This window comes from Cervus elaphus, chromosome 20 (assembly GCF_910594005.1).
Source record: "Cervus elaphus chromosome 20, mCerEla1.1, whole genome shotgun sequence".
Classification (NCBI taxonomy): Eukaryota; Metazoa; Chordata; class Mammalia; order Artiodactyla; family Cervidae; genus Cervus; species Cervus elaphus.
The window spans coordinates 39,416,493-39,430,464 of NC_057834.1; the positions used below are offsets into that span (position 1 = coordinate 39,416,493).

The 13,972-nt window shown below is 45.8% G+C and overlaps 2 protein-coding genes and 1 long non-coding RNA gene across 12 annotated transcripts in view; 2 read left to right on the top strand and 1 right to left on the bottom strand.

Moving 5' to 3' along the window:
• CFAP141 (cilia and flagella associated protein 141) lies at positions 1-3,540 on the top strand. Its single transcript, XM_043875700.1, has 3 exons — positions 1-757; positions 2,447-2,576; positions 3,101-3,540. The coding sequence occupies exons 1-3, from the start codon at positions 747-749 to the stop codon at positions 3,200-3,202; spliced, it is 243 nt and encodes an 80-aa protein (XP_043731635.1). The 5' UTR covers positions 1-746; the 3' UTR covers positions 3,203-3,540.
• Positions 1,636-13,972, bottom strand: part of LOC122676459 — a 13,580-nt gene continuing 1,243 nt past the window's right edge. The window contains exons 3-4 of one of the 5 annotated variants that reach the window (XR_006335586.1): positions 6,744-6,890; positions 1,636-1,832 (exon numbers count right to left, since the gene is read on the bottom strand). This is a non-coding gene — a long non-coding RNA (uncharacterized LOC122676459). Of the gene's footprint in view, positions 1,833-5,484; positions 6,891-12,343; positions 13,159-13,705; positions 13,916-13,972 lie in introns of those variants that run through there. The other 4 variants (XR_006335587.1, XR_006335585.1, XR_006335584.1 and 1 more) reach the window with 4 other exon arrangements.
• Positions 9,284-13,972, top strand: part of TPM3 (tropomyosin 3) — a 26,614-nt gene continuing 21,925 nt past the window's right edge. For 3 of the 6 annotated variants that reach the window (XM_043875686.1, XM_043875687.1, XM_043875685.1), the window contains exons 1-2: positions 9,285-9,497; positions 10,104-10,229. In XM_043875686.1, coding sequence (XP_043731621.1) covers positions 9,384-9,497; positions 10,104-10,229 — 240 coding nt within the window. In that variant the 5' untranslated portion in view covers positions 9,285-9,383. Of the gene's footprint in view, positions 9,498-10,103; positions 10,230-13,972 lie in introns of all 6 variants that reach the window. The other 3 variants (XM_043875684.1, XM_043875683.1, XM_043875689.1) reach the window with 2 other exon arrangements.

Consider the following 13,972-nt stretch of genomic DNA (forward strand, 5'->3'; position numbering starts at 1 on the left):
TTATTTTTATTTATTTGGCTGCACCGGGTCTTAGTTGCCCAATGTGGGATCTTTGATCGAACTCTTGAGTTGTGGTATGCAGACTCTTAGTTGGGTCATGTGGGATCTCAAAAGAAGAAATCCTAAAGTTGCAACTGGGGTCCTTGCTCATAAAATTGCCTGTGTCACTAATAGAAGGCTGGAGAACCAGGATTCCCTTCAGGTCTCTGGGGCAACAGACCAGGTGACCAATCAACGCTCCTAGGCCTAGGCTTATTGTTGGAGGTGTAAATGTTGCTATGACTACTGAATCCTTGGTGACTAAACAGAAATGAGAGCTTGCTCAGTCTCCTAAGACTATATCAAGCAAGTCTGTAGACATGTCCACGGAAAAGATGGGAAAAGTAGAAGAGGTACGCAGAGTTGGAAAAGGCTGCTTTGGATGCGTTTCCCCTGGATGAGGTTTCCAGATGAATTTATCAGAAATTGACAGTTCTTGAGAGAGGCCCTTGATGTGACTGAAGGGTAGTAGCAGGAGTGGGAGACGCACATAGTAGGTATTCAAATATTTGTTGCATACTAACCCCTGCATGAATAGGACTTTTTCCACACCTGCCCTAGGAAGTTGGCTACTCCCTTCTCTCCGAAAAGAAAGGTCTTTGTCTCCCACTGTGTTAGGGCGCTGAAGGTGGGGTACTAGAGATCAAGGCAGATAACAGAACTCCCTTTTCTTGCAGCATTTTCAAAGGGCCCTGGGACTTAAGAAGATGGTGGACAGGTAATCTCTGCTTCTGTCCTTTCCCTTACCCTTCATTTTCACTCTCCTGCCCTCCTCTGATATCCGCTTCATCTTGTTAGGGGCTCCTCAAAAAGGCAAATAGGTGTGAAGTGGGCAAGAAGCAGCCCTTGTTTCCCATTCTCTGAAGGAAAATTGGAGCAAGTTTTTGTTGTTTTTTTTTTTTTTTATCTTTTTAAGGAAAATTGAAATATTTGTTGTCTGGCATCACACTCACCAACCATGTGGTAGGTATGCAGTAGGTGTTTATTGAATGAATGAATAAGAAAACTCAAAAGATTAAGCTGTATATCTCTTATCACCTGGGGAGCTTTTTTAAAAAACAAAGGTCTTAGGACTTCCCCAGTGGTCCAGTAGTTAAGATTCCTCGCTGCCAATGCAGTGGGTGCAGGAGTGGGTGGGGAACTAAGATCCCATGTGCTGCATGATGTGGCAAAAGATTTAAAAAAAACAAAGACCTTAACCCAGAAGAAGATTCTGACTAAAATGGTCTGAAATTAGATAGGATAAGCCTGTTTCTTAAGGTTTCATAGGTTATACCCAGAGGTAGCAAGGATGTGACATAAAAAGAATGGATATAGTTTTCGTGGGAGTCAAGATTGATGCAGCCTTTTTTATAAAATCTATCAAAATTTTAAATTCACAGATCCTTTGAACTGGCAACTCAACTTCTAGGAATTTACCTTACACACATACCTACAAAAGCAGTAGAATGTACACACACGAGTATTCGTGACAGTATTGTTTATACAAGTAAAAAAGTTAGAAATAACATGTAGCTGTGAAATTATGTTATAAAAGTACTTGGCAGCCTTTAAACAGAAGCAAATCTCTTAAGTGCTGATATGAAAAGTCCAAATTGTTATGTAATACTATTTATGTAAATGTATGATTTCATGTTAAAAATAAAAGTTATACTTGCTGATACATGATAGAAAATTTTTTATAAAGATGCACAAGAAACTGCTAACTTTGTTGAGATGAACCGAGGCAGAAGAATCATGCTTCCAGCTTTCATTTCATATACATTCCTGTATGTACTTAATTTTTCAGCCATCTGTAAAAAACACTTGTTTTAAAGAAATGTCAACAAGATTATCTGAACAGAGGATATGTGTGTGTATCACATGTATAATCCTGTTATGTATTAGAAAACCTTAACAAATGATTCCAGAGTGTGTCTAGCCAAGACAGTATCACTGGTATGACGGAAGGAATCAATCCTTAGATTAGATTTGATACCGAGGTCTGCCATTAGGTGACCTTGGGCAACTCACCTGAACTTTTTAAGTTTCCTTGTTTGTATAATGCAAAAATTGATATCTGTGACACATGGTTATTACGGTGATTGAATGATAATAATATACTTAATATATGCTAGGTTCTAAATCAAGGTTTCCCTGGTGGCTCAGATGGTAAAGAATCCGCCTACAATACAGGAGACCCAGGTTGGATCCCTGGGTTGGGAAGATCCCCTGGAGAAGGGAATGGCAACCCATTCCAGTGTTCTTTCCTGGAGAAGTTAAGCCAGTACTAGTCACTGGTTCAAGGAGTTTGCAGTCTTCTTTGACAATGGTACAGAAGTTCTGATGAAGAAGAGCCTCCCTGACAGGGTTTTGTCTCTCCTCCCAACTCTAACCTATTCTACCGCTACCTTTGTGCCTGGGACAGGTGGCGAAGTTCACAGACTCACTGTCTGTGGCAGATAACATTAAGCCAGAGGAGAAACCCATATGCTATCCTCAGGATGCAGGACACCATGGCACAGGAGTTGGCACTGGCCAGCAAGCAGTTGCTGATGGTGAGTTCTAGTGGCCTGGAGTTTCATCCTGCACTATTCCTTTGCCCACTGGGATTCCCAAGCTCCTGGTCTCTGCCGTTCCACCAGAGCAGCAACTCTCTAACCCTGAAACCAAAGCTCCTTTTCACTGACTCTGTATCCAGCTGCAGAGTCCCAGAGCGGTCTCGTCTCTGCTCCTCTCACCTTGGTAAAACTGCACCTTGGTGCCCAGTATCTGCCTCTGGGAACCTCTCTCCCTGGAGTCCCCAGTTGCTGTCACGTCACCATCTTTGTATCCCAGATGCCTAGAAAAGTTTCTGGTTTTTGGTGTGTTCTCAGAAAAGATGTGGGTCTGCACACCCACAGAGAAAAAAATGGGTTGGCTTCCCCTCCAAAGTTCAGTCTTTATGCTCCTGCTTAATTTTAAGCCATAGCTAATTCCAGATCCAAGAGAAAACAGGGGATGGGAAAGCAACCAGGGAGAAAGAATGGGAAAGGCAAGTAAACAGAGGGCCAACATCACACTCTTCTACCCACCCCACCAGGTCCGTCAGGCTGCCCTGCACCAGCTGTTTGAAAAGGAGCATGAGCAGTACCAGCAAGAACTAAATGAGAAGGGCAAAGCTTTTTATGTGGAGAGACTCTGATGGCATTCGAAACACTGTCCTTCCATTCTCACCGCGTCTGCTAACCTAGCCTTCTTGAGCCCCACTACCTCCAACGTTGCTTCCTAAACGCACCTGGATATAGTTATCTGCCCAGGGCTTAAAGCAGTCTTCCCAGGCTCACATCTCCTGTTCTTGTCAACCCCCTGGTGCTATCTGGAAAACAATCTGTGAAACAATAGTAAAAACAACAGTGACGCCTTGTGGTCAGAATGAGGTATGCAGTATTGACGTGAGTGGAGGGGAAGTGGACAGATGAACAACGTGAGCAGAGCATCCTGATTTGATTTTAATAAATAAAGCTAGTTCTTAAAAGTTCAGACTTGGACCGCTGGCTTATTCTCTCAGCCCACTTCAAAGTGCTTGTTCACAGCTGCCAGAATCTTAATACAGCTCACTGCCTCTCTGATCTCTCTTCACAGGTCTTTTCTGTATACTTGGACAACAGCTCTGAATGTGCCTATTCATCCACAGGCACCATGGGGCTTGGTATCAGTGGGACTGGATTTTACGTTTTGACTTTGCCAATTATTGTGAGACCCTGGAAAAGTCTCTTTCCTCTGAATTTCTGTCTGAATGCTCACCTCTTCGAAATGACAGGGTTCCAAACTCAAATGCCTTCAGGGGTTAGGCAGGTAATATAGCAGTTAGGGGGAAAGAAATGGTGGGATTTATGGGGGACTAGAAAGAGCATGTGACATCTTAATCTATTCAAAATTCTGAAAAGTAGTAATTAATCATATGCATCTATAGGCCACAGAGAACCTTACTCATAAAGATCCACTTTACAAATGATATCTCAAGCCAGAGAGACTCCCACTTTGCAGCCAGTAACAGGAGCAGAAACACACCATCACTCTGATAAACTGCCATCATACGTATTTCCCCTCATCCCTCACCTTGCCATCTGCATTCTCATTGGTGATTCATCCTTCCCACACATGATTTCCTGCTCTCAACACTGTGGCTCTGTCCACACTGCAAACTCACACCTTTTCTTTCCCCCGTGCCCCAAGTCTGCCTCTGTCCTTCAATACGCCGTTTTCATCTTAGCTGTCAGAACTTCTCCTTCCTCCTCTCCTTACTCACCACACTGATGAGCACAGAGAGGTAGCAAGGTATAAAGAGAAAAGCACACATTTTGGAATCAGGTTTGGGTTCAAAGTCTGGCTTCACTTCTTAATTGTGTGCTGCTGCTGCTTCAGTCATGTCTGACTCTGTGTGACCCCATAGACGGCAGCCCACCAGGCTCCCCCGTCCCTGGGATTCTCCAGACAAGAACACTGGAGCTGGTTGCCATTTCCTTCTCCAATGCCTGAAAGTGAAAAGTGAAAGTGAAGTCGCTCAGTCATGTCCGACTCGTCACGACCCCATGGACTGCAGCCTACCAGGCTCCTCCGTCCATGAGATTTTCCAGGCAAGAGTACTGGAGTGGGGTGCCATTGCCTTCTCTGGACTTAATTGTATATGTATAGGTTATTTCTCTGAGCCTCAGTTTTCTCTTCTGAAAGTGAATATAATACCCATCTCATAGAAATATTATGAGGATTAAATAAGATAAATGTGTGTAGAGAGCAAGCGCAGCCCTTGGCATGCAGTAGGTATCCTCCCACTTCCCTCTTAGGAGATTTCCTATGACCCAAGCCTTTCACAGGGGGCCTGCAGCCCCCTTATACAGCTCAAATATCATTCTCCATCCCAGCCCTGTCTTTCTCTTTCTGTCCTAAATGTCCATTCATCCTCCAGTCTCCATCAGCCCTGCTTCCCAAGCCCTCTAATCTTTAGTCAATAACTGCTCTTGAGTTGTGACACCAAACAATACAGGGAGCTCCAGGCTGGTGGGGGAGGCAGGCGGTGAACAGTCATGACAGGTATGGTGGGAGTTTTATAGGAGACAAAACCACACACATGTGTCCTGGGTTTGACCCATTAAGCTGAGACTGAGTCTCCCCTTCCTCCTGCCTGTTCCTCCACTCTGTTCCCTATAGGTCTGTCTCACCTCCCTTCTCCTCTTTGTATCTGTCTCCCAGCTGGCCCCTGCCTCATACATGGCAGTATAGCCTGGTGTTAGGAGAGCAGGCTTCCATATGACAGATTTGGGTTTGATTTCTGACTGTCACTTACTGCCTGTGTGTTCTTGAGCAAGTAACTTTAACTTTCTGGGTTACAGGGCTTTATATGTAAAATGGAGATAATGCCTACCTCACTAGATTACTGTGGTGATTAAATAAAGCACTTAGCAGAGATGATAACCCATAGTGATGTTTTCGTGTCCTTTGATAGTTTTTCTATTTTTATTTCAACTCCATTACCTGGTTGCCCCTCACCTCCCGCCACATTCCCTCATCAACCCCTTTTATTTCTTTTCTGTTCATTTGGGCCCACAGAACGCCCCGCCCCTCTGCCATGATCCCTGACCTTGGCCTCTCTCCCCAGGGCTTGTCAGTGCCAGGCTAGCTCCAGTATTGGCAGTCCGGCCCCTACGGAGCCCATCACCTCTGATCCTCTCCGCCTGCTCTGTCTGCCCTCATCACATCAGCTGAGTAATTCACCCCTTCACACCTCCCCAGCCCCTTTTCCCTCTGTGGCCAGTGCCTTACCCAGCTCCTCAGGCTCAAAAGGGCTCAGTCTGGTTTGAAATGGCTACACAGAAGGTACTTCCAGGAGAGCTGGAAAGCTTTCATCAGAGGCCATCTGAGGTTTCTGCCTGGACATGCCACCCTGTCAGTCTCTTCCTGGGAGAGCCACTCCTCTCCTACATCAATATTTCCTGTCTCTGACTCTGTTTCCCGAGTTTGCCAAACACTACAGTCCTTCCAATTCCTGCTAAAACCCCTTTCCCAGCCTCTTGCCCTCCAGCCTGTGGTTCTCCAGGGCAGTCAAGGTTTCCAGAGAAGGGAACTAGAATCTGGGGCAGGTGTGGGTGTTAAGGGTAAAAAAGGAAGGTCAAGAAAGTGAAAAATTACACGCAGACTGAAAGCCATAAGACAACACCACAGGTGTCTACCTTGGGGCTTGTAGGCCCATTTGTTAGTCTTCCCTGGAAGGCAAGAGCTGCACAATACGAATTGACTGGAGCTTGGGACAAGCTATCGATCTAGATCAAGGGCAGTCAAGTTGGCAGATCGTTTGTGTGTGCACGTTGAGCAGGGTGGGGGTGTCCGGACTAATGGGAACAAGGACACATGGAACAGGCCTGGGGGCTGAAGCAGAGCTGCCTCCTCCCACCCCCACACTTCCATCCAAGCCCCCCGCCTCACCAGTGCAGCTATAACTCGGGCTCCTTTCTGCCACAGTAGAGAGAAGCATCTGCCTGCCACAGGACATTCATAGACCTGATTCTCTTCAGCAGAAAAACCTCCCAGAAAAGCAGGCACCTGTGAGGAAAGACCCTTAAAGAAGCCAGCTCAGAAAAAAAAAAAAAAAGAAGCCAGCTCAGGAGCGCGTGTTGTAAAGAGCCCCAGAAGAGGAGAGTCCCAAGGACTGCAGGCTGTTTCCTGGCAGAGGCATTTTCCTCCCTCACCTTGTCCTTCTAAAATCTTGGTTTCAATTCTGCCAGGCAGGAGAGGCTGTCCTTAAGTCTTCTCTGGAGCCTGGGCTGGAGCCTGCTAGTGAGAGAGGTCACGCTTCTCTTCTGGACATCCAAGGGTGACTTTAAGGAGGAGGATGCCTGGAGGACATGGGGAGAAGGTGAGAAGGGACAATATGGTGGGAAAAAGCAACCAAGCCTTCTGGAAGTTTCTCATGGCTACTCATCTCTAGTATTCAAGAGCAGGTGGCTTCCAGGAAAGTGTCCGCTGAAAGGCCCTCAGCAGTCTTCCGGGGGTGCTGGAAAGGTAAAGCAGGATGTGCAAGCCCCCACCCCCACTCCCGGAAAGCCTTGGGGCAGCTGGAGGGGAACTGAGGGGAGCAGGTGACAAGGTTGACAAGGAGCTGCTGACACTGTTGATCCTCTGAGCGCTGAGGCCGTGACACCAGGGGAAGAAACTGTGTTGGAGCTTTTGGAAAGGATAGGTGCCCGGATGCAGAGGGCTGCCAGATATTCTTCCTGGTTTAGGCTAGCGTGATCAAGCAAAGGCCAGGCACTGGTAGCAAAGGAGCCGAGACAGGAATGGCACGAAGAGCCGATGAGTAAGAGCCGGCTGTCTTAGGAGGTGAAGAGCAGGGGTTGGTTGGTGTCCTTTCCCCAGAGAATGGCTCTCAGGGGTTGGTGCCTGACGTGTCTGCTCTGCCCTTTCTTTGCAGTGGGGAGGAAGGCAGAGAGCCACGAAAGCTCTTCTGCCTGCTTCTGTGTGATATGTTTGATATTGAGTTGTTTAATTAGGAACCAACTAAATGTCAAACATATTGTTACAGCAGTAGGCAATTTGGCATCATACTTTCTTACCCCAACTTCTGGGGCTCCAGGGTTCCTGTTTTTTTACTGAACCTATTTTCTCCAGGACCCCTTTGGAAGACTAGTGGCTGCAACCCATGTGGATTTCAATCTTAAACTGGAGGGCTAGTGTGGGAGCAGGAGAGAACTGGAGTCTGGGCATTAAATGTTCCTCTATCTTTCCCTTGTGTGTGCATGCTGAGTCACTTCAGTCATGTCCCACTCTTTGCAACCTCCTTGACTATAGCCTGCCAGGCTCCTCTGTCCATGGGATTCTCCAGGCAAGAATACTGGAGTGGGTTGCCATGCCCTCCTCCAGGGGATCTTCCCAACCCAGGGATCAAACTTGCATCTCCTACTTCCCCTGCACTGGAAAGCGGGTTCTTTACCACTAGTGCCACCTGTGAAGCCTCTTTTCCTTGTACTAGAAGGGAAATGGCTCTGATCTTTTCCTGTCCTTGTGTTTTTCTCCTCCTTATTCAATCTCCCCACCTTATTATCCACAGCTTTCTGTCCCTGGGACTCCTGTTCCCTAAAGCCAATAGTAGGGGTCTTTGGTTTTTCTGTTTTCTTTCAAGAGTCAGCTGATGGTTCTATCTGTGTATTTAGTGATTAGAAACAGGCATTTCAGTCACCCCATTGTTGGAGCCTAGTATTAACACCAGCCATCTATCCTTGACATAATGACTAATGAGCACCATTTATATTTTCCCCTGGTAGTCCAGGTCACCTTGAACAGTGCCCACCTCTCTCTAGCATATTCTCAGATTGTATGGTGCCTGTGTCTGGGATCAACTACCACCTGTCAGTAGCAAGGCTCCAAGTGGAATGAACACAGCCTGGAGCTAAGCCAGGGAGAACAGAGCTGGTAATGATGATTATGATGACGACTGGGGGCAGTTAAGAAGGGAGCAGAGGGTGAGAAGAGTAGAGAGCAACAAGACCTTGGTCTATGTGGGTATAAAAGTTCTACTTAAAGATCACTATGGGAAAATGGAGGACATGATCCTATCTGGTTTACTCTGTCTCCCACTTGTTTTTCCCTGCCCACTGGCCTGAAACTCTGGGATGGCCATCCAAATCCCAACCCTACGCTCTTACTCCATCCCCCTGGTTCTTAAGTTGGGAGGAATAATGTCTCCCTGCCAATTAGAGACTCTCAAAATAACACAGTAATTTGATCTGGGGTTCTGGGGAATTGTCAAGGATCATGGGTGATCTCCCCTCTTCACTGTTGCTCAAGCTCCCTGAATACCAGGAATCAAAAGGTAAAACTCAACCAATGGAATTTGATTAGCATCCAACACAGTCTGGGTGAGAGTAACGGGAAAGCTGAAGGGCAACTAGGAAAACTAGTCACGCTTTGGGTGAAAACTACCATTCTAGAATTGCCAAAGTACCCTTCTATATTTCAGTGTCCTACCCCTCCCCTTTCCTTGCTCTTTAAAATATGCTTGGAGCTGCCCAGAGTGAGTGGAAAGTTTCAGGGTCAGGGAGAACCTTTTCCCTCCCCCTTTCCATTGTCTAAAATCAGCCTCAGCTGTTCCCTAATTTTTCTTTGCTGGTGATGTCAGTCCATCAAAGTGTCTCACCCTGTGTTCCCCTGAGAACAATGATGGGGCGGAGGGAGCTGGAAAGACCATATTAGGAACAAGAGGTGGAGCCATGGGCAGAAATAAAGGCCCAGGTCTGGGGAGCTAGTCACTCAGCCAGCAGCCCCTCCTTTCTTGCCCTAGTCTCCAGTCCTCCAGTATTCACAGGTGAGCTCCCCAACGGCCACTGTTCAGGATGGAGGCCATCAAGAAAAAGATGCAGATGCTGAAGCTGGACAAGGAGAATGCTCTGGATCGGGCAGAGCAAGCGGAAGCCGAGCAGAAGCAGGCAGAAGAAAGAAGTAAGCAGGTAGGCCTTAACCTTGGTCTTTCTTACTGGCTGGTGAACAAAACAGAAATGGAAGAGTTTTGGTGGCAAAGGCAGTGACCACTGGTGCCAGCTCATCCTTTGGGTGGGAGGGATTCTTCCCCAGCCTCACAGCACACGAAGAGGGCATCTAGGGTATTTGCCTCAGACTGCCTGTGTGACCTTGTGAAAGTCAGTGGCCCCTTCTGAGCCACAGTCTGTCTGCTGGATTTAAGTGGGAGTGGATCATGTTTTGGAAGAACTCCTGACTTCTAGAGGAAAAGGTGGGAGCTTGACATGCAGCATCTCTTTTCCCTTAAATGGGGTCACAGACATTGACATCTGAAGATATTTACCATCCCAATGTCTTAATGAAAACTCAGCATGGCCTGGTCATTTTAGGATCAGAGATTACAAGGTCACAGGCCAAAGCTATAGCATAATTCCTGGTGCAGTTGGCTGAAACTGATGAAGAAGAAAGTGTGTTGTCTCTCTGAGGATGGTAATATAGAGGGTGAGCTTAGGGGTCTGTCAGGCTCAAGAGCCTAGGGTCTGAGTCTGCACTGTTGTATATGTGTGTCTTGTGTGTGACTCTTGGGGCTTCCATAGCTGGAAGATGAGCTGGCAGCCATGCAGAAGAAGCTGAAAGGGACAGAGGATGAGCTGGACAAGTATTCTGAAGCTTTGAAGGATGCCCAGGAGAAGCTGGAGCTGGCAGAGAAGAAAGCAGCTGATGTGAGTATAGGGAACCTGGGAGGTGGGTTTAACCTATGCAAATAGATCTTCATGTTAATAACTGAATTCTAAACACACTTGGACATATACATACTTGTGGATTCTCAGAACACAGGCATAGATACCCATAGATACATTTTTGCCACATGCTGGTATACCCTTATTAGCATATACTTTCATTTTTTAAAACATGCAGAAGTCTCATTTTTCTTACCCCCAATCCAGGAATTTAATTATCTTTCCCAGGACCTGGACAGAGGGAGAGGAGTCGAAGTCCAGAATGCTAGCACTTACCCCACCTCCTCCCCCATGCCACATTCTTAGCTTTTGTGTCCAAGGACTGGCACGTAGATATGTGTATTAATAGGGAACCTCTCATCTCTCAACTGCCCAGCAGAGCTAGCTCAGATTTCACAATGGGACAAAGGAGGTCACACTGACCCTGGCCCTATATGGGTTTATTTCTCTTGGCCAACGTGGGCATCTGACCTTATGCCACAGAGATGCCATAGAAAGCATTGCTTATAGGGCAGCTGAGAGAATCTTAGAATGATATATCAGAAATAAGAAGGACCAGGGAGTAAAGCTGTTACCAACAGACCTCACTCTGTGACCTTGACTAAATTATTCAGCTTCTCTAGGGCTGAGTTTTCCCACTTGAAAATGAAATAAATTCTCTTTTCCACTTCACGTTATCTCATAGTCACCCATTTCCCTTTATCGTCAACCTTGAAGTTAACCACAAAGATAAATGAGAGACTACACAGAAAAGATTTGTGAAAGAAAAGTAACATAGGAATCTTAACAGCAACAAAAGAATGTTCTGGTATTGATGGAAATAGAGTCAATTCTCAGCACTGAGTTAGTAAGAAAGTATTTTTAAAATCACATTTGATTTTGGAAAACAGCTAGAAACAGAGTAGGAGGTTCAGAAATGTTTTCGGATCCTCTCATTCACTTTTTTACTATTAGGTTTCTGATCTTCCCTCTGGCTTTCTGCCACTTTCAGTGACCTGGGAAGTGGTGAGGGTTTTTGAATGTATCATGCCAGAGATCAGAGACAGAGAGCATATTATATACATGATACATATTCATAGTTTCCAAAAGTTTCAGTTCAGTTCAGTTACTCAGTCATGTCCGACTCTGCGACCCCATGAATCGCAGCACGCCAGGCCTCCCTGTCCATCACCAAAGTTTAGACCATTATTAACTATTCATTCTCCCTTCTTGGAAAACTGTGAACAACATAGGTTACTCCCAGGACTTTGGGCTAGAGCTTGATGGCCTGCTTTACAAGGATAGATGACTATATCTCTCTGGTTCAAATAAATGGGCATGGGAATAAGTTTTCACAAATGGACACAATGTCAGGTTGATAACAATTTTGTGAGATGTAGCAAAATTGTAACAACTCTCTGGGAAAGTCCTTAGGCTAGTATAGCTAGTATATGGGATTGAGGAGGTATTTCCAGGAACAATGAAAAGAACAAACAAGATTAACCCAAGATTTGGGGAGGGAAAGAATGACAGAGGCTCTAGACAATATACTGATACCATTGGGAAGATAAAGGAATTTGTTGGAGATGAATTCTATTTGTCCTTACACATACACACATAAGCACACGTCAGCCCCCACCTAGACAGGGTCTACTCAGTATATTCATTTGAAAGAAACTTCTCGTAGGCATATAGGAAGCTACCAAAACCATTTAAATATGCAAAGCATGGGTAAAAAACCTCATTCAACTTCTCTCCCTCTTGTTAGCTTTCCCAAAAAGTCATTAAGTCCCGTCAGAGATATATAAGAGAACAAGAAATAGGAGGAGAAGCTTGTAGGCAAGAGGCAAACAGTGTTGTTAGAGAAGACTGTGGTGTTGGAGAAGACTCTTGAGAGTCCCTTGGACTGCAAGGAGATCCAACCAGTCTATCCTAAAGGAAATCAGTCCTGAATATTGATGGACTGATGCTGAAGTTGACGCTCCAATACTTTGGCCACCTGATGTGAAGAACTGACTCACTTGAAAATACCTTGATGCTGGGAAAGATTGGAGGCAGGAGAAGGGGACGACAGAGGATGAGATGGTTGGATGGCAGCATCACTAAGTCAATGGACATGAGTTTGAGTAAGCTTCGGGAGTTGGTGACGGACAGGGAAGCCTGGTGCTGCAGTCCATGGGGTCGCAGAGTCGGACACGAATGAGTGACTGAACTGAACTGAAGATGGAAACTGGAAGAAAGGTTTCTTTTCTCAAAGGTGGGGTCAGCAAACTATCACCTGTGGGGTAAATGATGCTCCAGCCTGGTTTCCTACAAAGTTTTATTGAGCATTTCCATGCCCATTCATTTACATGTTGCCCTACTGACTCTCCCCCTACAAGAGAGTGGCAGCCACACACTATGGTCCACAAAATCAGAAATATTTACTATCTGGCCCTTTACCAAAGTTTCAAGTAGAGAGCAAGGGTCAGAGTCAGCAGCACATAACATATGCATCTTTGAAGGGAGGGTGCTCTTTCTAATGGGAAGGGAGTTCACAGCTCAGCTTCTGCCCTTGAGATTAATAAACAAGTAAAGAGAGCATATTACTTTGATGTAAATATAAAGGGAAGAGAAGGAGGAGGGAGTCAATAACTGCTTATTTACGCTGGGAGTCCTGGTTACCTGAGAAGCCAATTTGGAAAGCATAAGATTTGCTAGGACTCCTTGAACAAAGAAAGGGTAAGGGTGTGGCAAGGTCAGTCTGAACTTCATTTATTTCCTCCCTAAGTTCATCCAAGGTCCTTTTTGTTTTTTAATTGTGAAAAAATACACATAATGTAATATTTGCCATTTTAACCATTTTTAAGTGTACAAGTCACTGGTGCTAAGAACATTCACACTGTGGTGCAACCATGTGGAAGGTTCTTTCGATCTGAGCTGAAATCAGAAGCTGTTGAAGGTAAACAAAAGGAGAATGCAATAATTAGGACACACAAGTTATACTTTTTTTTAAGGACAGGAGGTGAAAGGGATGGGGAGAAGAGGAAGAGGACACCTGTTGATACATTGTACTGTTGGTTACCAGGAAAACAATAGCACTAGGCCCCTTGCTGCCCATCCATCCTGCTTTTAAAGGTCATTAGGAGTCAGTCCACCTGTTTCCCTGGATCAAGAGAAGATTATCTGTTCAAATCTACCAGCCTCAGGAATGCAGTGGTGCTCTCAACACTCATTTGGTTTGTCTAAGATGAAGTCTTCTGCTTCTTCAGTAGGGCAAGGGAGCAGTGCAATAGTGTCCCCTGCTGATCAGCACTGAGATGACAAAGTCTCATTTTTATTTCCATAACCCCTCTCATTGCTGCTAAGTTGCTTCAGTTGTGTCCGACTCTGTGCGACCCCATAGACAGCAGGCCACCAGGCTCCCCCGTCCCTGGGATTCTCCAGGCAAGAATACTGAAGTGGGTTGCTATTTCCTTCTCCAATGCATGAAAGTGAAAAGTGAAAGTGAAGTCGCTCAGTCGTGTTGGACTCTTAGCAACCTGTGGACAGCAGCATACCAGGCTCCTCTGTCCATGGGATTTTCAAGGCAAGAGTACTGGAGTGGGGAGCCATTGCCTTAGATTTCTCCAAAGAGAGCTGGGAAAGTTCTTAGGCCATCAGGGCACAGCTTACTGAAACTTCAAAGCCTGCTTTTTTCTTTCCATTTCCTGAGGGGAGCGAGAGGGGCGGGGTGTAAATCAGCGTATAGGTTACTCTATCAAGCA